General features: G+C 55.2%; 1 protein-coding gene across 2 annotated transcripts; it reads right to left on the bottom strand.

Annotated features, from left to right (window-relative positions):
* Positions 1-87: 87 nt before the first annotated feature.
* Positions 88-25,416, bottom strand: ZBTB7A (zinc finger and BTB domain containing 7A). 2 transcript variants are annotated; one of them, XM_075038106.1, is made up of 3 exons: positions 25,281-25,416; positions 8,901-10,105; positions 88-5,026 (listed from the first exon to the last, which is right to left on the bottom strand). In XM_075038106.1, the coding sequence occupies exons 2-3, from the start codon at positions 10,088-10,090 to the stop codon at positions 4,573-4,575; spliced, it is 1,644 nt and encodes a 547-aa protein (XP_074894207.1). In that variant the 5' UTR covers positions 10,091-10,105; positions 25,281-25,416; the 3' UTR covers positions 88-4,572. The 2 variants fall into 2 exon arrangements, with proteins under 2 accessions (XP_074894207.1, XP_074894206.1); XM_075038105.1 differs by lacking the exon at positions 25,281-25,416 and adding an exon at positions 23,189-23,913.
* Between the last annotated feature and the right edge of the window lie 1,576 nt (positions 25,417-26,992).

The raw sequence follows: 26,992 nt of genomic DNA, 5'->3' as shown, positions 1-26,992 counted from the left end.
CCAGATATACCACAAAAGTAGTTTACACATAAAAACCGCTGAAACCTTGCGAGTGCTTTAGATAGAGAATCTCTTTAATAGATTATATATAAAGACGCAGAAAAAAAAAACAAAGGAAAAAAAAAAAAACAAAAGAGAGAAATAAAATAAAAAAAAAAAAAAGAAGTGGCCCCATCTCGAGCATCCTCGCTGGGTTCCCGGGCAGAGCTCGGCCTCACGCGTGACCCCCCCCTGCCCCAGGAGAAGTTTAAGCTCTCGGTGTGTGTGTATATATATATATATATATAATTTATAGAAAACACAACTTTAAACGCAGCATTTTGCTACTTGGCATGGCCCCCCCCCCCCGGCTCCCTCCCCTAAGAAAGCTCCGTCCTGTGACGCCGTGGTGATTTGCTCTTTTTAAAAAGTGTTCCTCTTTATTTAAATAAAACTTTTCATAATAAATTGAAAATATAAATAGATACGATATATAGCTATATATATAATTTTTTTTCTTATTTTCTTTTTAAATAGTCGAATCAAGCCTCGGGGGGGTGAAGGGGGGGCCTGGTGGGACCCTCACCCCAAAGGGGGGGTGGCAGAAGGGCTGGGGGGGGGCACTAACCAGTGGGTGCTGAAGGAGAAATTTGGGGGGGGGGGGGAAATAAGCCCTTTTCCTGCGGAAGAACGAGCCCCCCCCTCACTGCCCAGGCTGGGGGGGGGGGGCACAGGACCCCCCCTCCGGCCCCTCCAGCCGCATTGCTGGGGGGGGCTGTGGGGCACAAGCCCCTGGGGGGGGCTGGATGCAGCATCTTTACAAGCAGCGTGGGGGGAAGGAAGGAGATGCCCCCCCCTCCAAGCCCCCCCTGGCCACAGGAGGGGGTGAAGCCCCTGCAGCCCCCCCCCCTTTGCCACCCCTGAGACCCCAAACTAGGAGGGAATGTCCCCCCCCACAGTCACCAGTGGCTTTTTTGGGGGGGGAACACCCCAGCCCAGCCTGGTGTCCTGGGCTGGGACCCCCAGGGCTGAGCCCCCCCCCCCCAACCCCAGACTGAGCCCCACACCAGCTCCCCCCACCGCAGGGGGGGCAGGGGCAGTTGTTTTTTCCTCTTTTGTACCAAAAAAACCTTAATTTGTCCTTTTTTTTTTTGTTTGACCTTTCCCTTTGGGTTCTGTCCGGTGATTATTATTATGGAATTTTATTTTATTTTTTTCTTTTCCCGACCCGGCGTAACTCAGCAGTATCTTTGGCAACACTTTATCACAACCTGAATTAAAGAAAAAAAAAAAAAATAAAAATAATGACAAGAACGACAAAGAAATAAAAAAAACCCCAAACCCTCTCGGTGCGCGGGGGGGGGACACCTCGTCGCTGCTGCAGGGCTGGGGGTTAAGGCAGGCGATGGCTGTGGGATGGGGACAAACCCGCTGGGTTTGGGGGGGTTGGTGGGTTTTTTTTGCTTTTGGGTTTTTTTTTGTTGTTGTTGTTTTTAGTGCAAACTTAAATTTGTGCTAAAGTGTTGCCAGCAAGGGCCGGGGTCGGTCTGGGGGGGCCTGGAGAGGCTGGTGGGGACGGGGGCGCGGGGACGTCGCAGGCGTGGGGACGCTCTCGCCGCGGGGAATCCTGAGACTAGTTCTCTCTCTCCTCTTATTTTTTGTGCCGTTTTCTCTTTTTCCTTTTTTTTCCTCTTTTTTCCCTCTTTTTTCTTTTTATTTTCCCTCTTTTTTCTCCCCTCTTTTTTCTCCCCCCATTTTTTTCCCCCTTTTTTCTTTCCCCCATTTCTTTTTTTCCCCTCTTTTTTCTTCCCCCTTCTTTTTTTTTTTCCCCTCCCCTCTTTCCCCTCCCACCCCCCCAATCTTTATTTTTTTTTTCCCCCTGCTGTCCAAGGGCTGGCCGGGGCGGAGGAAGCCGCAGGGTTTATTCCCCAAGCACCGGGGGCCCTTCACCCAAAGCCCCCCCAAACTTTCCAAGGCTCTTTCGGGGCTGGGAGTGGGGAGGGAGGGAAGAACAGCAGCAGCGAGGAGCTGGGGTGGGGGGGGGTGGTGGAAAAACCGGGAATAAAAATTAACACAAACTAGAAAAGAGATACCACAACTCCGATTACAATAAAGAACCTCAAGTAAGTGTCTATTTACAAATCCACACTTGATTTTTTTATGGTTTTTTTTGCATATGCCAGAATTAGCCAGTGCTAAGCAGAGGTTCAGCCCAGCTGGGGCATCGGCCGGGGAGGGGGGGTTATCTGCTGCAGCCCCCCCCATACCCCAGAGCCCCCGCTGCCGGCCCGGATCCGGGTCCCTCCGGTACCTTTCCGGGAGGATTCGATGCCCGGATCCGAATTTACCTGCCCAGGGCTGGGGTGGGGGACCGGGAGGGATGCAAAGCCCATGGGGAGCATCACAGCCCCCCCATTCCGCGGTGTGGTTGGGGGGGAGATGGGTGAGACGTCTGGACTAGCACTGGCTAGAAAACATCGAAGAAATAAAATTTAAAATAAGAAAAAAAAAATAAAGGGTGAGGGGAGAAATGAACAATACACAAAAACAAAACAAACCCCCCATGATTCCTGCCTAAAATTCAAGCTTCCGTGGTTTTCGTTTTTTTTGTTGGTTTTTTTTGTTTTTTTTTTAATTCACGAAGTGCAACGACTTCGGAGGGTCTGGTGTCAGGGCATGTCACAGAACCTAATTAGCATCGTTCCTCCCATTGGACACCTTGCGGCTTTTATTACTCCATGAAATAGAACTTGGATTCTGCCTATGATTTTTTTTTTTAAATATATATATATATATACACATTTTTCTTACAAAAATAAATTTAGGATTTTTTTTTAATAATATTTTTTCTCCGTAGAAGTTGGTTTTGACTTGTAAACATGTTTTGCTTTTGCTTTTTAAATTAAGATAAAGTGATCTCAAAGTACCCGTTCCATCGCAAAGTGCTAAGACTTCTTTGTTTGTTTTTTTTTTTTTATTTTTTATCATGGTTTTTTTTTTATTTTTTATTGCTTTTTCTGCATTAAATAAACATCCATCTCTCCCCCACCCCCACCACTCAGCCCTCCCCCCCAGCACACACTCCCCTCTCACTCCCTCTCCAAAATACATTCGGCCAAACCTGCTCTTGCTTTGAAAGTAAAAACAAAACACCAAAAGGAAAAAAAAAAAAAAAAAAGGACCAAAAAAAAAAAAAAAAAGGAAGAGAATCTAAAAAGTGCTTTCAAAATAAAGGGCTTAAAATCTCTTTTTCATTTAAAAATGTGCATTTAGAAAACAGGTGACCAGCTGAAAGGTGCCTTTTCTTATCGTCCTCTGCTAACCCCGAGGGTTATATACCCGCCTCTAGAGCCATATAGCATATATATATATATGTACACATATATATATATATATATATTTTGGGAATGGGGGCTGGGGGGAGCTGGGGCCGCTGCAGTTCGTGCTGCCCCCCCCGCCCAAAGGCCTCCTGCCCCTTTAACAGAGACCTCAAATAACCTTTTTTAAAAGGAATTTGCCATTTTTAGGCGCTTTCGGGGCATATGGGAACACTGCTGCGCTGACCCAGTGCCTAAAATAGCCTAGGGGGGAGGGTTCCCCCCCCCCCAGCCCCAAATTCTGCCAGGGCAGCGGGTGCTGGGAAGGGGTCGGTGGGATCCATGCTGTGCCAGATCCGTCTCAGCCCCTTCCCGGGATGAGCCGGACAACCCCGGGATGGGGACGGACACGGGGACGGACGCGGGGACGGACGCACCCTCGCCCGGCGTTACCCGTTGGCTCCGGTGGAGCCGGTGTCCCCAGTCCCCGGTGTCCCCAGTCCCCGGTGTCCCCAACCCGGGGTGTCCCTAATCCACGGTGTCCGACACCCGCTGCCGACAGCAACCCTGCAAAATCTTGGTTGTCCACTCACACGATTAAGCAATTTTAGGCAATTTTCGGCAATTTTCTACACCGAGCCGCTGCCGTCGGCTTCCCTCTCTGGCAAATTCGGCTTCGCGCCGGGGCTGGTGGGAAGGACCCACGCCCCCTTACCCCAAAAACCCGACCCCGATCTCCCTGGAAGGAGCCATCTCCACCTCGGGACGCAGCAATGACCGAACATCTTGCGCCGCTGGAGCTTTAACTTCCCAAAAAGCGGAGGGGGGAAGGCTGGCCCCGCTCCCCCCGGCCCTCCGAGGCACCGTGTACCGCCCGCCCTGAAAGAGCCCTTCCACTCCTACCACTTTTTTTTTTCTATTTTTGCTTTTTTTTTCTTAAATAGATCTCTCTCTGAAATAGGTTTGTTTTTTTTTTTTTTTTAACGTGTGTTTGGACACAAAATAAAGCTTTGGATTTACATGGAAGCTCTTTTCCATGTGACAGAGCCACTTTCCATCCCCACCCTGTGCTTCCTAGCATCTGCCTTTCCAAGAAAAGGTCCTTGGCTACTGAGGGATCCTCGGGGGAGCCCTGCTTACGATGGGAAGATTGGAAACATAATATATATATATATTTTTTCTGTTTTTTTTTTAAAAAAAGGGAGAGAAACATCTTTAAAGAGAAAAATCGGAGGAAAAGTACTAACTAGATTTTGTGACACTTTGTTTTTTTGGTTTAGGAGAGTCCTTGCGTGTTACCCTCAGACGACCCTCCTGCTACATTCAATCCTGATGCTTCATTATTTGAATTATCCTCAAAGTGCTGCTGCTCCTGGCCGTTCCTCTGCAGGGTGTCCTCTGATTCTTGACTCTCCCCACCGGCTTGAAAACTTCCATCTTCGGGGTTCCCCGTAGGGGTGGTAGGCAGACCCCCGGCATCTCTCACCCGGGGTTTACGGCCCCTCCTGGATGGAATACCGTTGCATCCATCTTTTTTAAGGTGCCTGTGCAAGTGGTCGGAGCGGACGAAAGTCTTGAAGCAGCTGTCGCACTGGTAGGGCCGCAGGCCGGTGTGGACGCGCATGTGGTTCTTCAAGTCGTAGTTGTGAGCGAAAGCGGCGCCGCATTGCTGGCACAAGTACGGCTTCTCCCCGGTGTGTTTCCTCATGTGAACCTTCAGCTTGTCCTGCCTGCGTGGGAGAGAAAGGACAGGGAGGGGGGGCGCAGGTCAGCCTGGGGGTCTGCCTTCGTCCTTGCGCCCGGCATGGGGCCGAGCATCGCTACGGGGCCGAGCATCGCTACGGGGCCGAGCATCGCCTGGTATGAGGTTGAGCATCACCCAGTACTGGGCCAAGCTTTGGTACAGGGCTGAGCTTCGGTACAGGGCTGAGCTTTGGTACAGGGCTGAGCATCACCCAGTACAAGGTCAAGCATCACCCAGTACTGGGCCAAGCTTTGGTACAGGGCTGAGCTTCGGTACAGGGCTGAGCTTTGGTACAGGGCTGAGCTTCACCCAGTACAAGGTTGAGCATCACCCCACACTGGATCGAGCTTTGGTACAGGGCTGAGCTTTGCCCAGTACAAGGTTGAGCATCACCCAGTACTGGGCTGAGCTTTAGTACAGGGCTGAGCTTCGCCCAGTACAAGGTTGAGTATCACCCCGTACTGGGCTGAGCTTCGCCCAGTACTGGGCTGAGCTTTGGTACAGGGCTGAGCATTGCCCAGTACAAAGTTGAGCATCACCCTGTACTGGGCCGAGCTTTGGTATAGGGCTGAGCATCACCCCGTACTGGGCCGAGCTTTGGTACAGGGCTGAGCATCGCCCAGCACAAGGTTGAGCATCACCCCATACTGGACCAAGCTTTGGTACAGGGCTGAGCATTGCCCAGTACAAGGTCAAGCACTGCCCAGTACAGGGTTGACCATCACCCGGTACCAGGCCAAGCTTCAGGTCAGGGTCAAGCATTGCCCGGTACTGGGCTGAGCATCACTGGGTACGGGGCTGAGCATGGGTACTGGGCCAAGCATCGCCCAGTCTGGGGTCAAGCACTGCCCAGTACAGGGCCAGCCGGCTTCTGGCAGGGCCCGCGCAGCCGCAGGCGCTGCTGCCGGAGCCCAGGGAGGGCAGTTGCAGCAGCCAGGCTGGGGGCCAACAAGTCCACGTGAGCCGCAGCGTCTCACGTCTTCCTGGAGGGAAAAAAAAAAAATGAGGCACGAAGCGTGTGGCAGGGCAGAGCAGGCAGCGAGGAGGCACCATCCCTGCCCGGACGGAGGGCAAGGGAACCGCTCGCCTCTTGCCAAGCGGATCCGGACCCGGACCCATCCCTCTCTGCTCTCCTGCATGGAAAAGGCAGGCTCTCGCCCCGCACGCCCCATCGCAGCACAGCCACCCCTGCTTCACCCATGGCCGGGAGGAATTTTGGCAGCACCAGGCTTCAAGAAGTCCTAAACCTTAAAGGAAGGATCAAAACACCAAGGACGCGTCCACCTCCGGTTTCGACGCAGCTCCCAAAGGGGCTGGGAAGGTGGGCCTTGTTTAGAAGAACGCGGTATGCAGCAGCACAGCAAAACAGCTTTTTTTAAAAAATAAATTTTTATAATTTAGTAAATTTTATAAATATTTCTGATTTTTACAAAATCACTCTGCCTTTCTTTCAGAAGATTATTAGAGGGCCACCGCCGCTCCTCCCCCTGCGAACGCAGAGGAACCAGGAAGCACAAGTGAGCAAAAATCAGCGTAAACCAACAGGGTCCGGTCCCCACCCCGTAAGGGGGTGGCAGGGAAACACCCTGTGCAAAACAGTCCTGGCTCATCCTCCTGCTTTTACCCCCAAAATTCCTTCAAGAGCAGGGACTGCTGCTCTCCAAGCAGGCTCCCCGTGTCCAGGCTCCCCCAGCCTACTGCAATACGTGGCTTTTTTAATGGCAGAGGGCTTTGTTTTCAAGCAATGCGCTGTCACCCGACGTGACGAGGATGAGGAAGGAGAGCGCGGTGAAGGAATGCAGAAGAATAGTAACAGCAGGGGGCAAATACGGTCACGTTTGCACCCATTTTTACATTGGGAGCCTCTGAGATAAGGCTTCGAGCACAGCCCAGGTGCTGGGGGAGAAAGCAGCAAAAAGCAACTTATGGACACCGCTGCCGAAAACAACCCAGAGCAGACGAGACCTGGGCCGGCAGCTTGAGTTTATTACTCCCTGCCATACCCCACGGCAGGCTGGGCTGGGGAGGGGGGAAAGGCTGGCGCACCCCCGGAGAGCCGGCCACGAGCAGAGGGAGCTGGAAACCAGCTGCGATTTTGAGCAGCAGCCTCACGGAAGATTTTCCACGACTGGTGTGAGCGCCTGAGGCCAGCTCAGCAGCTGCTGTGGGGCGAGACACGCCACGGCGAGGCCGAGCATGGCTCCCTGTCCTCATCCGGGCTTCTCCGTGCCCAAATGCTGGCTGCGGGAAGAAGCAGGGGGATGTATTTTGGCTGGAAAATAGCACAGCACTGGTATATTGTGAAAGGGCCTTGTTTATAGGGGCTGGGAGACAGAGTTTCCACCCCATTCTCAGCAGTGCCAGGCTCTCCCGGGAGCCCGCAGGGAGCAGGTCCCCATCCAAAACCCAGAGGAGGAGGCCGAGATCAAAAAGCGATGAGGCGGCACTGCCCCACAGACCTCCTTTTCCCCCCAAAAAACCCCACTCTTCCCCTCATCTCTCCCCCTTGCCGCCACCCCCACCCCCCCAGCACCGACATCTGCCAGGGACCCCGTGGCGTTTCCGCATCCTCCAGCTCCCGGCCACGGGAGGACTTTGGACCGCTCTGGCGCGGCAGCCGGATTCCGCACGGCACCCAGAGGTCCCCGGCACACGCGGGGCAGATCCGGCACAAGGAAGGAGGTGCCGCGTGGCAGGGCCCAGCCGCGCAGGGCCGGGTGCTGGGGGAGCGGCAGAGGGCTGGCATGCTGCCCCCGCCATTATCTGCATTCCTCAGCTATCCAACGTGGGGCTGGGTGCGGCCACGGCCATGGGGAGGGGGCTGGCAGCGCCGTGGGGCAGGACACGGCCTCCTGCCCACGTCCCAGCTCCATCGGCTTCATGCCAGAGCCACCTGCCACGTCCAGGGGTTGCCCGTAGCGGGGAGCGGATCCGTGGACCCCCTCCTCCAAGGGGAGACGCTCTCAGGAAGGGCCAAGCCCTGGCAGCGAAGCAGTCGGCGCTCGCGAAGCTGGGAATATTTCGGCAGGCAGAGCAGGCAATCTGGCTCCTCTGCCAGGCAGCCCACGCGGTCCCTCGGCAGGGCCGGGGGGAGACCGGGGTGAGACCCCCGCCCCGGCTCAGCCATCAGAGCTGCAGAGACCAGAGAGAGGAGGCGGTGCTGCGACGCGTGGACTCGAGTGAACCGGAGGAATCCAAACAATATCCCCTTTCTTCAGCGTTCCCGTGGCGGAGGGAAGGAGCAGAGGAACCCTGATTAGAAACAGTGCCGAGGCGAACGCCCCCGGGGAGCTGAATCAAGGCACCGGGGTTTGTGTGTTGTTCGGGGTGGCCATCGCTCAGCCCACCGTGGTTTGCCGTGAGAGGACACGAGCGATGGCGGGGGGGGGCGTGTGTGTGTGTCAGCCTCTTCCCAACCCGATGACCAGCCGCCGGCGCTTCAGTCACCCCACGGAGCCATTTCTAAACGACTCTCTGACTCTCGCCTCAACCCTGGGCTCCTCGGCCACGATGGAAACACCAAGGGCTGCAGCTCCGTTTCATCAACCATGTTATTTGGCCTCTGCAGAAGCCTGGGTCTGGCCAGCTTTCCAGCAGAGCTCAGCAATTCAGGACACTGGGACGGTGTGGCACTGGCTATCAAGACAGGCCCCTTGAGATATCTCAAGAGTCAGACACCCAAATCGCTCGCCTCTCTGGAAAACTCTGGCCTTCATATCCAACTCACCTGTTAAGATGGAAATTAGCCGAGCAGGCAAGATAAAATTGCACAAGACCAGCCCCACGACGGCCCCCGGGGAAAGCCAAGAGCCGGTTTTGTGTGACAGTTCCCTCTCCTCCAGTGTCCGCCCGCTCCTTACCTGGTGAATCGGACTTTGCAGATGTTGCACTCGTAGGGCTTCTCCCCGGTGTGGGTGCGGATGTGGCGCGGCAGCTTGCCAGCCCCCTGGATCACCTTCTCGCAGATGGGGCACTTTTGGAATGCTTTTGCCCTGATCTTCTTCTCCACCTTCTGGGACCAGGACGGATAGACGTCGCCCTCGTTCGAACTGCCGAAATATTTCAAGTAATAATCCATGACCCCATCGTCATCCTTTCGGTCATCCTCCCCGAGCTGCTGTCTCCCCACGGAACTCATCATTTGCTGCAGCAGGGCGCTAGCAGCCAAGCCATCCACCTCCCTCACATCATCCTCCGTCTCCGCTCCAGCAGGAACGAAGCTGGGGGAGTCACCGGCTTCCTGCTGGTCCAGAGGCCCCCCCGGGGTCCCCTCCTCTTCTCCCGGTGTGGGCAGGCCACGGCCACTGTAATGTCCATTCTGAGAAGGTGAAAACAAGGAGCCAGGAGCCGCCTCCTCCTCCTCTCTGTCCAGCCACATGGCTGAATTGCTGTCAGGATCACAGTCATTCGGCTTTGGTCTTTCGTTTAGGGGGGCTTGCGAGTAGAATTCTATGCCATTGCAGTCCGGCTCCTCCTCCTCCTCTTGGCCTCGGAAGTTCAGTCTCTGAAGGTCTCTCAACTCTGGGTTGGTCCACGGAAAGCTGCCTTGGTGGCCATTGACGGGGTTGCTCTGGAAGAACTCCAGGTACTCTTTTGCTCTGAGATGGTTCCTTTGATCAATTTGATCTACTGTATCCATCTGGTCATTTTTGGCCAGAATCTTCCTGTCCAGGAGATCCGTGCAAACATCCCTTACCGCCGGGATCTCCAGCAGTGTGGCGGCATTAAGGATGTCATTGACATTTGAAGTGCTGACAGTAAGGGTCGCGGTGTAAGCGAACTCCAGCAGAGCCGACAAGGCGTCCGCACTCACAAAGTCTATCTCATACACGTTTTGCTGGTCCACCACTAACCCTGAGGTGAAGAGCTTCTTGAAGTACTGGCTGCACGCCGCCAGGACGGAGCGGTGGGTGGGGAACTCCTGGCCTTCCACCAAGATGATCACGTCGCACAACAGCCCGTTGTTTCTCTGCTCATTCAGACTGCTGAGGATGTCGCTGCTGTGATCAGGGAACGGGATCCCTATGGGGCCGTCCACGCCACCCGCCATCTTCGATGCAAAAGGCTACGAGAGAAGAAGGAAAGCGCAATGAGTCACAGGGGCCTTGGCTGCTTGGAGGCATCACAACGCACGGGCAAACTCCCAATGCAGAGCAGGTAGCTGTCCGCCGATGCCAGCGTGCTCTGCAACAAGCACTGGCTACCGGCTGGCACGTCCTCTGCACCTCTCCATATCACCGTCGAGTCGCCGTCCTGCCCAGCATCTAAGATGTGCCTCCATCAGCAGGCAAGGGCAGACCCGTGCTTACCTTTGCTCTGGGAAGGAGGAGGAGAAACACAGCCCAGGTGCTCTCAAGATAGAGTCTGGGAGAACAGCTGAATAAGCACGGATCTGGGCCAGAGCTAGCAAGCCTTGGCAAGGGCCAGGGTTAATACAGCCAGACAGCATCTGGACCGAGCTGGCAGGCGTGCCCGGCGTTGGGCTACAGTGGCTTGTGCCTCACCAGTGGACCCCAGTCCACCTCTGGGAGTATTTCCCAATCCCACCACTTCTACTGGAAACGTCCCCCGCTCATTCAGCCTTGCTCTGCCCAGCCAAAGTCCTGATACAATCACGTAATCGTTGGGAAAATCGTTCCCATCGCTCGTCCCTGGGCTCCCAGGGTCTGCAGTCGCTCTCAGAGAGATGCAGGCAGGGTGCTGGCAGTGAGCATCCTTTGGAAAGGGCACAACAGCGAGCTCAGCGCTCAAGGGCACCGGTGTGCAGGAACAGGGGAGCACCAACCACCCCAGCCTGCTGCTAAGGGCGTTTTACAAACAGCTGAGCTTAAACACTTAAACCCAAGGTACCCGCTGCACCTTCCCCAGGAACAGAAGCCTCTGCAGCGGCCGGAGAGGAAAGGAGACCTGTCTCACGAAGCGCCGGCAGCAGACCTGGCACCAGCCCCTCACATCTCAGAAAGGCTTTTTAGCAGAAGCAGCAGTTCTTTCCAATGCCGAGGGTTTGTTTGGGAAAAGATAAATAAGTCACTCCTGATGCGCTAGCACGGCAGAAACAGATCCACTTGACTTTAAATACATCCTCTCTTCAAAGGCTGAAAAAGCCAGAGTGAACCGAGCAGCCCGGTGCTGGCTCACCTCTGTTGGGAAGGGATTCCCCATCGCCGGGAGAGGGGCACCAGGGTCAAACGCAGGCAAGAGCAAAACCTGCCCGGCTTCACCACGCTGCCTGCTCTGAACAAGCCCCTGAATTCTCCCAGGCCCTGCCTTCTGATCCCCCAAATTGGGAATAATATTTCCCTCCTCTCTGTCTCAAGCAGCAAACCCCTCTACTCCTTGCCACAGAGATGCTGTCTGCCTATAAATCAATGTATTTCCACCCCCACCCCCGGCAAGCGCTGGATCCTTAGGGGCTAACACAACCCGCAGAGTATTCACACACAAATAATTTCGTTCGCAAAACCGCTTGGCACAAGCGTTAAGTATCAAAGTCCCCAGTTTACAGATGGGGAAACTGAGGCACGGAGGGAAGTGGCCTGCCCCACGCAACGGGGGGCGGGGGGGGGATGGATGACTCAGGAGCACATCCAGAACAGAAGTAATTACACAGGAAGCAACTCCCGGCACCGCGTTATAGCACAGGGAGCTAGCAACCAGGTTGCAAAACAACACTCGCTTCCCGACATACGCACCCACCCCCATTTTGGGCTTGCTAGCAGATTTCTCAGTAGTTCTCCCTATTTTCTGATTTTTAAAAAGCTTCATTAATCGAAGGGAAAAAAAAAAAACCAAGGAATTTCGGCACCTTCTTGTTTTGTACAAAGAAAACATAGGAGAAGGCAGTTCTGAGGAAGTTCTGAGCCTATTAAACACCAATCTGAAGAAAACACCTCGATATTAAACAACAGTAATGCATAAACCAGCCTTAAGCTCACCACGCCGAAGTGATGGAGAGGGGTCAGGATGGGAAGGAAGAACCAGAGGAGCCAGGCTGGATGCGCAGGGTTGCTGGTGCAAGTCCCGCCACCAAGACCAAGCGCCGAAGCAAGGCAGCTTCCCAAGACGCCCGGAGCAAGGGCACCGACCCCAGAGCCACCTCCTAGGCTCCTGCAGTGGCAGGATTTGAACTCAGAGCCATTATTTCACAGTTTTTTGGTTTTTTTTTAAAATAAATGTCCTTGCTAGGGAGGAAAAGGCTGTTTGATGGCTAAGCGCAGCATGGGGACCAGGAAAGGCAGCACTCCTCCAAACTCAGGCACTGGCTTCAGGTGTGACCTTGGGCAAGGTCACCGCATCTCTGCATCCGCAGGGGGTCCGAGGGACAACCCTCACCCCCAGGCTTCCCAAGAAGCTGGGCTAAAACAGGGGAAGCCTCCGCTGCCTCAGCATCACTTGCCCCATTCCCACCAGGGCAGCCCCAGAGTTGCCCAAAAGCCCCCAATCTGAGCCACCACGGCACTCTGCTCCCCAGAAAAGCCTGTCTGATACCCCTGTGCCCACCCCCCCAACACCTCCTGGCCCTGCAAATGACATCAGAGCCTTCTCCCCCCCCTTCCCCTCTAAATTAGATGCTTTACAAAGCTTTTCCCCCCCTCCCTCTAAAGAGAATTTGAGCTGCGTGAAGCATTTTGAAGCTTCAGGCAATAGTCTCCTGGGCACCCAAGCTTCGTCACCCACACAACCGGGCTTTGTCGGCTGCGGTGCCTGGCTCCGGGGACCGAGGGGGCCTGGGGGAGCAAGTCAGGCCGTGCAGGCAAGGTCACCCCCCCTCCGGCCAGGGGGCCGGGACAATCAGCCGGACAGTGTGGGAACGGCTGCAGGGTCATGAGACTGCCGAGGGCTGGCATGGAAAGTTGTACAACTTCGCAACTCATTCTCCTCGCACAACACGCCCTTTGTGTCCCTCATCTACGGTGGCCGAGAACGTCGAGGGGCAGACGGGCTGCCCTGAGCCCCCCAGGAACGGCTTCGGCACCCGGATGCTCGAGCCACGGCCAGAGACTCACACGGCCTTAAAAATCACACCCTTTTCCCTTTTCAGGGGGCTGAACAGCCAGAGTATTAAAGCCTGGAGATTAGTAACAAGAGACAGAGCTTTCCACCTTTACAGGTTCAAAAAAAAAAAAAAAAAAGAAAAACAACCAACAAACCCCACCACCTGCACGCAGTAGGAGCAGGCACAGGGTGCAACCCCATGGTGGCAGGATGGGTGAAATCCACTTAGAAAGGTCCCGACAGCCAGGTGACAAGTGACAAAAGCCGCTGGCATGACCGCCAGCTAGTCCCCTCCTTGGCAAGAATAAGGTCTGAATGGGCCACCAAGGGGGAGCTTCAACTACTGACCTAAATTTCCCAGGCAGCTCTTTTCTCTCTCTACACCCTCCGACCGCCGAAAAGGCGTTACACACTTGTTGTCCCAGACTGCGCGTCTCTGCAGGGTTGCAAAGATGCCACATTTCACCCCAAAGTGGCTGCGTTTGAGAAGTTAGGAAATCGTCCTCGCATACAACTCGTAGCAGCTGAGGGAGCACCATCAACTTAAAATACAGTCCATTTGAAAGAGAGTGTACAACAATACCAGCGCTCTCAAATTTATTTACAAACCTTATTTACAAACCTGGCATAACACAACATGCGTCCCTAACTACTCAGCTAACTCTGCTTTCATTCGTGCTGAGCCTGCTCTGCATTTCCAAAATACCAACGCAACCAATCTTCAGCTATCCCCGGCTCCCCAGGTCAGCCCGACACAAATGCAGCCCGATTCCAGGCCGGAAAAATGTAATTTTTTTGTGTGCAAGAAGTGCTGCTGAACGCCGTGAGCGAGGGAAGCCCTCTGCCATCCCAAGACGCTGCTCGCGGCAATCTCAGCTGTTCCACATCCAACTGGTTTTGCACTGAGGCCGACTGTAGTTTGATGCTGCTCCTCAACACTAAAAGGGTATTTTCTTAAGCTCAAGTTATCAACTCGCTCCTTTCAGACCTACCAGACGAACTGCAAAAAAGCAGAACAGAGCGTTAACCGAAACCCCTGAGCTTGCACTTTACTCACCTCGAGTCCAGCGGGATGTCACCCAATCGCTTTCCTACAGGAGTTCTGGAATTTAACATTTACATTCAAATGAGACGACCACATTAAGATGGGATCACAACCAAAAGTGCTGACGAAACACTGCTTAATTACTAGTTTTCCACATAACCTCAGTGGGTTGTTTGGTTTTTTTTTTTTTGTTGGGTTTTTTTTTCCCCTTTTGCTTCTTTGCATTTCTTTAAAATTTAGCTGGGTGAACAGAGGAACCTGAGCAGCTTACAACACCTCTGAAATACACAGGTATCAGGTGTAAGAGCTAAGTCACATTGGTTAGCTGGGTAACAGCGAATGTTTTCAATGTGCTCTTCATCCGGAAAAGATCCCAAATCGCTTTACAAAGGCAGGGCTCTCCTCTCCCGCAGAGGTGCCACCCACTCCAGCAGCACAGATGAGAAGCTTGAGCAACACTACGCACCTGCTCGGGGCAGAAAGGGAAAATTATCATCGCCTTTTCCACCGAGCACGAGGCGAAATGGCTTTAGGGCACTGCTACGATCCACAATGCAAGGTTTCCTGGGAACAAGTGTGTTTTGGGCTACGGCACGTGGTTATTTGGCCTCTTGAAGCTCAAGGTACCAAAGGAATGGAGATCACAGGTTGCTAAGCCCAGTTTCTTAGAGGAAATGCACATGACAGTGTCAGGGCAGACTTTGCAGCAGCGCTGCTGTGTGGTAGAAAAGAATTATTAAAATAATGTTGCTATAAAAAACAAAAAACAACAAAAAAAAAGTCAGTGGTTTGCTGCCCAAGGCCCAAACATTATCCTAGCCCTCACTCACCACCAACTGGAGAAATGGGCATTTTTTCCCTATGAATAGCTCACCCCAATTATAGGTCACACAATGCAAGTCCCTGTCTCTTCGCTTTATATTTAGGGAGCAATCATCCCAGTTCCCCCCTTCCTTCTTCCAGCTGCATGGACACATCTGCAAGCCTGGATCCCTTGAGATAAAACGCAGCTCTCCGGCCATTTGGAGCATGAACCATCATCTCTGCTGACACCAAGCTCTGCAACATCCCAAGGACAAGCCCAAGCAGGTCTCCCTCTGCCCAGGATCCACCCTAAACTATGCAGAGGCCTCGGGAAACACACCTAGCACGCAGCAGCATAAAGCCAAAAAGGTGGGAAGATGGTAGGCAGGAGGAAATGAAGGAGGGCGTTTTGCCTGCTTGGGAGAAGTCACTATTTCAACCACTCTATGGTGCTATTAAAATTCAACTGCTCTCTAGAAGGAATGCGCTGTCGGCAGTTTAGTGCCAAACTATCCGAATTATGTGGACCTGCAAAACAGATGCATGTTCTTGAGAGGAAGACCCTGCACATCAACAGGAGCAAACTGCACTGTATGAAAAAATTAAGATAAAATAAAAGCATGCCGACTTTTTTTTTTTAATAACTCTAAATTTTGATAATGTAATGGGAAGAATTTTTTTGTGTTTAGCAGGTAATTGAGCCATCAACGGCAAAAAGAGTGAATTCAAGCTTTCTTGTATCTTGACTGGACATCGCATCTGGGGTAAAACACCAGAGGACACATATGGCATGACCAAGATCATGCAGCCATTGAAGTGAAGAGATCAGAGCAGAACAAGCACCCTGCAAATGTCTGTGGCCTCTTTGTGGACAATATGGCTCTGTTTTCTGCAAACGGGCATCCCCTCCAGCCCCCTACAAATACCCGTCTGAAGGCACTGACTCTGGGAAGCATGTTATCCCCCAGCGCCTCTGCCCCAGCTCTCAATACAGGTCTCTGTTACCGCAGCTCTAATCGCTGAATTCACATGAAGGTTCATCTAAGGAACAAGACTGACCACATCATGAGGATTCAGTCGGCTCCCAAACAGGCACTGGGCTCCTGATCACACAACCAGACCAAACCACCACTCCACTGGTTCCTCAAAGCAGGGTGGTTGTTTTGTTCTGATCCTTCCAAAGATCAGAGCTTTCCAAGCATCCCGCTTCAATGTCTCAAATTTAACGTGAAGTGGAAAAACAACTGAGGTGCTATGACAATATCCGAGAAGGTAGCCCAAGCTCCTCAGTTACAGCAACCACCCCTCATTTCAGTCCAACTCGATGAACTCGCACCACTATCAGGTAAGCAAAACAGCTGGGGCTTTCCTTGCCGCTGCCAGGTCTGACCTGCCAGGGAGGTTTGCCTCTCCCAACTGTCTAGAAATATATGCCTGGGCAGCATAGGAAGCTCCAGCACAGAGTCAGCCCTCATTCTAGGACTGTTTCATACCAAGCAGCTGCCCAAGGTGAAAGGAAAGCCACCCAAAAACCTGCAGATATATCAACGCTGATCCTTCAGCACGGATCAACGCCACATCCCCCATCTTAGAAGAGCCAAAGCACTTTACGAGCCATATATCGACAGGGAAGAAACACCTAATACGCCACAGAAACAACAGTATCTGGGGCAGGACGCACAATGCTTTAGCAGCGCAGAAGTTCAGACAGGAAAGGAGAATCCCACATCCTGCTACTGCTGCCAAGGGAACTCTGGTAGGAAGAATATCTGGTAATTGCTCCCATTGAAGTTTGGACGGAGCACTGGAATTGAACGCCCCTCGGACCCTCAATGAGCATCATGGGAACTTTAATGACCACAAGTAATAAAGAACCTTGATTTTCCTTCATATTAAAAAAAAATAATAATAATAATCCCCTTCCACAGCAGAGCACCTCGGAGGTAGGGGCGGTGCCAAGAGTTGCCTTTGCCGTGGTGCTTTCCTCTCCTTGGGCTGGCCAAAAGGGGCAGATCTGCAGAGCCGGTGGAGCAAGGACAGCCCTCCCCCCAGACACCAGCCAGCCATTTCCTCGCTCAGGAACGGCTGCATCCTGTGCTCATTCAGAGGAGCCTGCGTAGGTCTGATATATTTGGCAGAGAATCTAAATTAGGCTGGAAGAGCTGCATTGAAGAATTTGGATGAAGAAGTCCCAAGCCCACGTTACACCAGTGTTTCAGCTCAGGTATCGAACCGGGCTATGAAGGGATGACCACCAAGCCTCTCATCAAGGTGACACATTGCCTAGCAGCTCCTGGACAGACAGGTTTTGGGGGTAATTCAGCAATCTCTCTGCTACCTCGGGCAAACCGTGGCAGCTGATTGAAGGTATCCCCAAGAAACCCATTTAAATTTTACACCTCAACCCATTTATAATCTTCTCAGTATTCAAAACTGCCCCCCTCCCTGCCCTTACCACTGTGTCAGCAGTGGGAAGAAGTGAAGGAGAACTTCATCGACACTTTGGTGGTGTAACAGTGACCGCTCGTGCCAAGCCAGAACCAGAGCAAGAGCAACTGGAACTGGGCTCCTGAAGTCCTCTGGCAGCACTGGGTTGCAAAGCAAGTAGCAGAAGAGATGGTGCGACCACAACAGAGCAGGGAGATAATGACTACCCGGGTGGAGCTGGTCTCTGGTGCTGTTAACGAGATGCTAGAGGTCTGGGATTCCTCATCACACTAAAGGAAATCATTAGGGACACTGCTACGGAGCATACCAGGAAGAAAAGTGCTTGTTGCTCTTCATTTTCCAAAACTGCTTGAATTTAAGTGCTTTTTTACATGTTGGTCCAGAAGAGAAAGGACATGCCAGATGCAGCTTTTTTCTAGTTGCATGGACAGCGGAAAGACAAGCATCACTGAGGAAAGGGCTCACAACTACCAGCTTTAACACCAAATCCAGGGTCTGACCAACCAACCGACCCTTCAGCAATCCCATCCCCATTTCCCTCCCTGCCTCCCCCATTCAGGCTCCGTATTTCGATTCAAACTCTGACCTCTAAGCACAACCACAACACAGAGAGCATTACTACTGCTGACTAGGAGAACGAAACCAAAACCAGCAAAGGGAAAGTCACCTGCAGCAGTGCACAGGGCCCACTCCCGACGTGTCCCTAGTGCTTGGGGAGGGGGGGGAAGAAGCACTCTGCATCTCCCAGGACAAGGTCTATGGCTTTCACGTAAACCTAATGGCATTCACTGCCCAGAGGAGATACAGCGTGGCTCCATCTCTAAAGATGCTGGTAGCTAACTTCCGCAATTAAGAAAACAGACGAGGGATGACCAAATGTCACGCTCTGCAATGCTGCGGATCCCTACCAATGTCTGTAACCGGGAAGGGATTTCCTTCCAGGGCACAGCACAGCCTCACACAGCGCACAGGGAAGTTCGGTTTCTGCTGCCGCATCAACTGCTGGCAAAAACCAGAAGTCAGCTTAGACCCCAACAGACGGCAGTGGTCTGCTCCCGCCTGCCACGTCACATGAAGCACCGTGGCCCAACCTCCACCAGACCTGTTACGGCACATCCGAAAGAGGCAGCCGTGACGCAGAGCCTCCCCATCCTGCCACCCCTCCAAAACCGTCCCGTGCCGGATCAACACACGGCCCTCTTCCCTGCTGACAGCAACAACCAGGACGTACTAAAACTTCTCGTATGTTGCAAGGTTAGCTTGAACTGGTTACTCCACCCAGACCTCCTTGACAATTTTCTCCTTTGTCATCAGAGACCATATTTAATCCAGGAGGAATGTGCCTTGGTTCAAGCTCGTGTAGTCACAGACCCAAGGCCAGCGCGTGTCCCTTGAACTTCGGTGCATGCATGGGTTTACTTTTGTGCCAGAAGCCGCCCATCACCAGCACCATTGCTCTGCCTCAGGGTTTCTCAACATGATGGTCCCGAGTTCCATCACAAGAGGTCTTCATGCTGGGACTGCCTCTAGGCAGCACAAATTTCTCCGCACTGAGAAGAAATGAGCCACTGCCATCCACCGAGGAGGCTGAGACCTGCCCAGCGACCCTCAGACCGTACTGCAAACCCACCTTCGCTCCAGCAAGGCTGTGCGCGAGTTGCTCCCAGGCCTCCCTCCTCTCCTTAGCTGAGCCGCTGCAGCCTACGCACACAGCCCTCAGCCTGCTGAAAATGTCCAAGCATGGTTTACAGGGACAGGAAGGCCGGCCACCCTTGCGTTAATGGAAGCTGCTTGTTTTGCTGCTGAAACAAACTCTTCAAAAGCCAAGCCCAAGTGTGCCCACACGCCTGTTGCCGCAGCCCTCCGACGGGTTTTCTCCCACATAGCTCCGCTGTTGCCGTACAGCAACAGAGCAGCTCCCTGCAAAACCACAGCGGGGTTTTCAGGAGATCCTGCAGAACACCAAGCCCTTGCTATTCAGCCCCTAGTTCTGAGGCTTTCTAAAGTATTTAGGAGAAGTTACACGCAAAGGGGGAAAAAAAAAACCCCCCACACAACATCAAACTCTGTGTTTCAATCCTGGCTAAAGGAGCAGCCCTTGCCTAGGAGCACAGTGTGTATGGAAGAGGAAGGTTTCTTTTTCAACTCGAAAGCCTCATAAGCCTAGAGGCACCGAGATCCACGCAGAAATAAGCTGCCAGTATTTCAGAAAGGCAACATTTGGCCCCTTCACCAAAGGGAGCGACTGAAGACTCGTCACGAAGAAACAAAGCCACTGCCAGTGTTAACCCACTGCTCGGCAAAGCACGAGGGCTGAGCGGGGGCTGCAGGACCACCAGTATGTCCCAGCTGCTCAAGACTGGATGAAAACGAGAGCTTCTGCGGGTCATATTTTTACACCCTCCCCCCCTTCAGAGACCAGGCACGACCACAGACCAGCCAGAGTCCAGAGCCGGCACTCCCCACTCTGGCCAAAATCCCCCCAAGTCACCATCCGCATTTTCCCCCAAGAAAGGCTGACAGCATCTGCCCCCCTCGCACCACATTCCCCTTCCCCTGTCGCAGCTTCTCTCTTACTCCTAAACTGAGAAAACCATAAGAATGGCTCAAATCCCAAATCCCCCCATCCCTGCAGCTCCCCTCCAGCGCCTGCCTGTTTCCTGACCTGCTCCCTGCATGCCCGGTTCTCCAGCCCAGCTCCCCCTCGAGCCCCAAAAATCAACCCGTCCCTCTCCCATCCCTCAGCCATGTCACAGGTTCCCCCTCCCAGCCTGCGCGTCCTCCCCCTCTGAGAAGCCTGACGTTTCCTGCCCTGCTCCTACTGCCTTCCTCGTTCGATGTCGGAGGTATAGCATTAACCTAATTGCTTCAAATGGCACCTCAAACACCGGTTGCCTTTTCCACACCAGGAAGGGGGGAAAAAAGGGAAAAAAACAAAAAAAAAGAATAAGATTGGAGTTTACTGACAAAGCAGAGCATACCAGGCAGGGCAGTCCCTTATGTAATTCCTAGTTTGTGGATAAACAGACAGCTCGCCCCGCCGTTCTTGACTCCACGCGACGTGCAAAAGCGAATCCTGAGAGCAAGCATGCCACGCGCTTCATCCCCGGCAATGCTGTCCTGCCATGAAGCTCTTTTCCTTCCCTCCTCGGCGCACGACTGGGCAGCACGGGGATGAAGGGAGGGAACGCTGAACCGGTACCGCATGTACTCTGCCTGTTGGGGCAAGAGGCTCCGAGTAACTAGAGAGCAGCAACCTGTAGCTACAAGCCTACCTTCAATGCTTGCCCAGCTCCGTGTCGGGTAGGCACTCAAGCAAACAAAAAAAAAAAAAAGAAAAGAAAAAAGAAAAGAAAAAATCTACTTACTGGTTTCCAGTTTGCCGGTGGGAAATAAGTAGGTGCACGAACCAGGAAGGAAACAGGGCACACAACTGCAGTTTAAGAGCAGGCAAGAGGGAGTTAAAACACAGCGCTGGGACACTTGGGAGCATCCCCTGCTCTTAAAAAAAAAAGCAGGGCAGCAGTCCTTCCCGCAGCAGGGAGAGGATCTCACGCAGTTTCAGATGGGCATTACGGAACCACAGGGGTGGAAAGCGGGAGGAAAAGGGTCCCGAAGGTGCTAACCCTTCAGAGGCAAGGAAATCACCCAGCAAGCGCCTGCGCCATGTGTTTCTCCCCGAGCCCTGGCACCCCGGAAGGGCACACGGATCCATGCACAGCTTTGAGGAGATCGGCAAAAAGTATTTGAGACAGCAAGGCTGTCGTCAGGGAGACTGCGCTCCTGACAGTCCGGCTGTACGCATTTTTTAAGGGGTCGGCGAAGCAACGGCGTCGGAAAGCCGCTGATTGCTAGGGGATCTGCGGCTCATCTCACCGACGTGGCCTTGGCTCCCACCTGCAGCCACGGGGCAGCTCGCACCAGTTTCCAGTTTCTCGCACCTTGTCACATTTAGAGAGGACGCTGATCCCTATAGTTTCCTTCCACCTGCAGCCTGGAGCTGCTGCCCGAGATCCCGCAGGAAGATTTACAAGTCCCTCAGACGGCTGGGTCTCCGGGGGTGGGGAAGGAGCCCCACCGCGATTCGAGGCACAGAACGACTTTTGCACCATTTGCACTGTGGAAGTCATGTCCGGACTCTGCTACAGGAGCCAGCAATGACACCGGGGAGGCAGGGAAACTGAAACTATGCGCGGAGGGAAGACGATACGGCCAGGGAGCTGGGCGAGAAACAATTGTCCCTGGATACTCGCGGAGGATCCCGACGCCTGTCTGACCTCGTTTACTCCCGCTCTGACGTCCTACCAGAGCTCCTCTAGGACCAGCGGGATGCTCCAGGCACAGGTATAGGGACAGACACACGGCTAACACCAATCGGGAACACAAACATGCGCCAGTTTGGATCAAAGGGTCATGAGATTGGGTGCAAATGCTTCTCTTCATCCTAGAGACTCACTGTCTTTCTCCCTTTCCCCGAGTTTTGCTTGTCAAAAGGCTTTTAATTACAGATTGAAACCAGTCTCTTCAAATTTGAGGTTAAGGCTGGTTGAGAGCATAGTTAAGAGCAACTATTTATTGCTTTGACTATGCAAGATAACCAGTAGGATTTTAATTGTTTGCCACAGAAGTCTTCTCTTTCAATAAATGCAGCATCCTGAGACTGGGAAAACAATCTTGAAGTGTCAGCTTTAATCAAGATTAAGCCACAGTTCTCAAGCATTTAGGCTCCGTCTCAAGTGCAGACCAGGAATTTCACAGCCTCCCCCCCAACCCCAGTTTTTAGGTTGGACACCTGCAGGGGACTCGATTCTACAGAGTTAAAACCCAGCACTGAGGTAGCACTTTATCTGCCAAACGAGGTCTTGAGTAAGACAGGCAGTGCAACCAAACCATCGCAGCACCTCGATATAAGCATAAATTTCTTCCCTGATTTGCGTCCCATGCCGACATCCAGATTCTCACGCCGGGAAAACAACTGTAATTTTCAATTCTGCTTTAAAAGTCACAAAACACAAAGCGAACCCACCGCATTCACCACGCCAAAATTAATTCCACCCAGCCGCGGCTGGCCCAGCACCTCTACAAAGCAGAGCTTCTTATTAAGCCCACGATACAGCTAAAGATCATCATCGGACCCGCTACCACAAAGTGACAAGATGCATATATGAGCAAAAAATAAAGAGCAAAAAATAAAGAGTTGCAGATCAGCAGAAAATGAAGAACTACTTTCATTCACCACCAAATTTATTAAGAGCTCATGCCTTGCAAAACCCTCCCCTGAGTTACTAACGCAATTAAGGCTTGGTGGAAAAATCCCACCATCTCACCCATGTTTGGGTTGCGCCTCTTCACTCCCTCTTTCACCAGAACAAGCCTAAACAGGGGCCAGAATGAATATTAAACAAGAATGGCTCCTCTCTAATAAACTGCTCAGTTTCTCTCTGTCTCTCTCTTTTTTTTTTTTTCCCTTCCCCTTTTAAAAGTTGTTTAAATACAACATCTCCAGCACACCATCAGAATTAAGCCAGCCCGTCTCTTCCTGATCTGCCTCCAGAAGTGCCCACATACTGCAATTTCCAACCAGGACCAGCAGAAACATTCAGAAATAAAATATTTCCTTAAAAAAAAACCCAAACCAAAAAAACAACCAACACTTTTTAAAATGACGGGATGACCTTTTAGCTCCACTGCACACAACTTCAACCCTCATTAGGCTGTAAATTCTTCCAGGCAGAGACCTTCTCTACCCATGTCTATAAAGTACTTATTATATAAGTTATGGTTTCGATAGCCAAGACAATTAACAGCACAGGGAACACGGCTAATCTTGAACTCGGACCAGCACCAAACTCTTACCAAGAGTCCTTGAGCCGAGAGAAACTTTGCTGCCCAGCCTCCTGCTGCCCTGCAAGTAAGAGGGTCTCCAGGAACTGAGCACATGGGAGAGCCAGACGAGGCACAAGCAGTCACATCGGTTGCGGGTGCACGACAGGAACTGTTGCTTTCAACATGGGAACGCCGGGATTTAAAAGTTCTGGCAAGAGGAAGCCCCAGGTGCCAGGAGTCCCGGTCGACGTGCAGGTCCAAGGGCTTTTCCCGCACTATTGACCCAACGCAAGCAACGAAGCCCTTTCCTCAGGCAGCAACCAGCTTGCCTCCGCTTTCAGACCACGGTCACCGAAGCAATCTGCCTGTGACTTTGTCTCCTGCCATCAGGCTCACAAACGCAGCGCTCCTGGGGAAGCTGGCAGTAACCTTCGGCTCTATCTCAGGGCGCTCAGCACGGGAGCTTTGGGTACCCGAAGGGCGAGCTCGATTCCCGACCCACCGCCCCAAACTCAAGAACCTCGAGATGGGGGACGGCGAAGACAAGGAAGCATCACAACCCTGGCCAAGCAGGGAGGCCTCCCCTTTGCTACGAGCAAGGGATGCTGCCCCTCATGTCAACCTCCGCAGCCAACTCGTCGGCCTTCGCTGCTGCGCAGGTCCAGCGGCGGGGAGAGAGGCTTATCCTCTTCCAGGGCAGCCCTCTCTACGCAGGGCCCAGCCGACGGCTTTCAGGGCCCCAACCACCGAGGAGGAGGAGGAGGAGGAGGAGGAGGAGGGGTGGGGGGGGGGATTATCACTGCGAACCGCCGCCGGCTGCCTGACCGCCCTCTCCCCGCTCAGCACACGGGGGTGGGTGCGGAGCCGGCCGGGGGGAGATAAGGAAGGGGTGGGCAAAAAAAAAAAAAAAAAAAAAATCACCCACACAAAACAAACAAACACCCCCGTCCCAGAACGAAGCCAAGGGAGAGCCGGCAGGCCGGTTCCCCGCGGTGACGACCTTGGGGTGCTCGGGGACGGGGGAACCCCGGCGGGGAAGGGGAAGGGGGGGGGAGGGAAGGGAAGAAGGGGGGGGAAGGGAGCGGCCCGGCCCGGCGCCCCCGCACGGGTCGGCCCAGCCGCGGCCGGGCTGGCAGGACGCTCGCCCCGGGGGACCCCACCCAGCAGCCCGGCCCCCCCCCCTCGTCCTCCTCCTCCTCCTCCTCCTCCCCTCGTCCTCCTCCTTCTCTTCTCCTCTCCCCTCGCCGGGCCGGGCCGCCCCCCCCCCCGCGGCCCGCTGGCGGCGGGGCCCACAGGGAGCCTTGGCCGGGCGCCACGACCCCACCCCTTCCCCCGGGCGGGCCGCCGCCAATGGAGGCCGGGCGGGGGAGGGGGGCGGGGGGCGCCCAGGCGAGGTCCCGGCCCCGCGGCCACCGCCCGGGTTCCCTCGGGCAGGGCCGGGAGGAGACGGGGCCGGGGCCGGGGGGGGGGGGGTGTGGGCCTGGGCCGGGGCTGGAGTCGGGGCCGGGGGGGCGCAGGCCCGCCCGGGGAGGCAGCGCAAGGCCCCGCCGCGCCTGTCCTCGGCCACCCCGCACCCCGCGCGCCGCCCGCCATTGGGCCGGGCGGAGGGGCGGGCGGGCGCGCGGGGCGGAGGGCGCGCCCCGATTGGCCCCGCCCGCTGCCCATCAACACGCCTCCCACTCGCCGAGCACGCAAGGCAAACCGGGAAACGGAGTCCGAACCCTCCTTCGCACCTGCGGGGCGACGCGGACGCCGGACTACAACTCCCAAGAGCCCCCGCGCGGTGCGCACCCCCTTCCACACACACACACACACTCCCCCCCCCCCCCTCCCCGCAAGGCCCTTCCCCCCCTCCGCGACCCCCCCAGCACGGCCCGGCCAAGTACAACGTATGCATGCGGGGGGGGGGGGGGGAGGACGCTGTGAGGGGGGGGGGAGGCAACCGCCCCGGCCCGGCCCCCCCCCCACCCCACAGCCCCCCCCCCTCGACCCCCCCTTCTCCACACACACCCCCCCCACCCCAACCCCAGTGCTGCCCCCGGCGGGGGGAGGGGGTCAGGCCTCCATTCCCCCCCCCCCTTTCCATGCGCCCCCCCACCTCTCCCCCCCCCCGTCCCCGTACCGGGCGGGGGCCGAGCGGTCCGAGCGAGCGGAGCGGGCCGCGCCGTGCCGAGCCGAGCCGGGCCGGGCCGGGCCGAGCCGTGCGGGCGGGCGGAGCAGGCTCTGGCCGCCCCGCGGGAGCTGCTCGCCGAGGCCCGTATGCGGCTCCTTCCTGCTCCGGCCGGGGCCGCCCCGCTCTTAAAGGGGCCGCGCGCCGCCCCCCCCCCCCCCCCCCCCCCGCCCGCTCACCGCCCCCCCCCCGCACCCGTCGCCTCGGGGCGCAGCCTCGCAGCTGTGGGTGGGGGGGGGGGCGCACACCCCCCCCCCACCCCCCCCCCGCAACGCAAGGGTCCGCGCGGGGTGGGGGGGGGCCCTTTAAGAGCCCCCACGCTGCGTGGGTCGCTCTTCGCATCCCCCACTCCCGGGTCATCGCCTCGTCGTCCCCCCCCCCCCCTTGTGTGTCACCGGCCCGGGTACCTCTGTGTCACACACACACACCCCCCGTGTCACCCCACGGGGCAACTCCCCGCGCCCCCCCCCCCCCCCCCCGCGTCACCCCACGGGGCACCTCCCCGGCCCCACCCGTGTCACCCCATAAGGTACCTCCCCGCGCCCCTGCCCCCCCCTCCACGTGACACCCCACAGCGCACCTCCCCACGACCCCGAAACCCACCCGTGTCACACCCCACCCACCCCCACCGCACCTCTGTGCACCCCCCACAGCACCCTGGGTCACCCCAGCCCCCCTGAATGTCACCCCTCCTCCTGCCCCCCTCCCCCCACTGTCCCTCAGGATCCCCCCCCCCTCCCAATCTCCCCCCACCCCCATACTGGGAAGGGGACACAAAGCTCTGCCCAAGGTCACCGGTGGGCTGGGAGCCAGCCCAGCAGGGACAGGGGACTGGACTAACCCGCCAGAGCCACCACCTCCAGGCCTGCCCTGGAGCGGGGGGGTGGGGGGGTGAGGGGTGGGAGGGGGGTGGGGGAGGGGATATCCAACAGCAGCAGCCCCCACCCGTGACCAGAACTCCAGGTCTCTTCTAGGTACCCACCATTCCGCTCCAGAGTGAACAGCTAGCTCCTTAAGGCCGGTTTCCTGCAGCTTGCCACATTCATCTGCACGGAACATGGGCTGCCGTAGGGCACCCAGCCCCGGCAAGATTTTAGGGAAGATTTTGAATTAATAATGATTTTTTAAAAATTAATTAAAAAGAAAAGAAAGAAAGAATAGAAAAGGCTTTGATCATCAGACCTCCGGAGCTCCCAGGGGCCTCTGCTCCAGCCCCACTGGCCAGCACCCCTGGGATTTCCCCATTTCTCCCCTTTTTTTCCTTAAATAACCCCACTCAGCTCCTCACAGGGGCACCGAGGGCTTCACCCACCGCATTCACCCTGCGACCCCCCCCCCCACGTCCCCACTGCCCCCCCGGCAGTAGAGAGCCTTGGAGGGGCCCCAGAAGGTTTTTAGGGGTAGTTCAGTATCATGAACCCCATTCTGCAGGTGGGGAAACTGAGGCAGGACAGGGAAACCCAGCTGTAGGTAGGGATTGAGGGGACCCTGGGCCCCAACACTGGTGGGGGGAAGATGCAGGGGTCTGGGGTGGGGGCCCCCCAGGCTGCACCCCAGGACCAGGCCCTGCCACGCGCTGGCAGCCACACGTTCCCCGGCTGCTTTCGCTTTCCCCCGCCGCAGCCGGGGGCACGCCCAGAGCCCCCCCCCGCCCAAAGATAAAG

Source organism: Buteo buteo, chromosome 10 (genome assembly GCF_964188355.1).
Source record: "Buteo buteo chromosome 10, bButBut1.hap1.1, whole genome shotgun sequence".
In the NCBI taxonomy this organism is placed as follows: Eukaryota; Metazoa; Chordata; class Aves; order Accipitriformes; family Accipitridae; genus Buteo; species Buteo buteo.
This window is presented reverse-complemented; position numbering and strand designations above follow the sequence as displayed.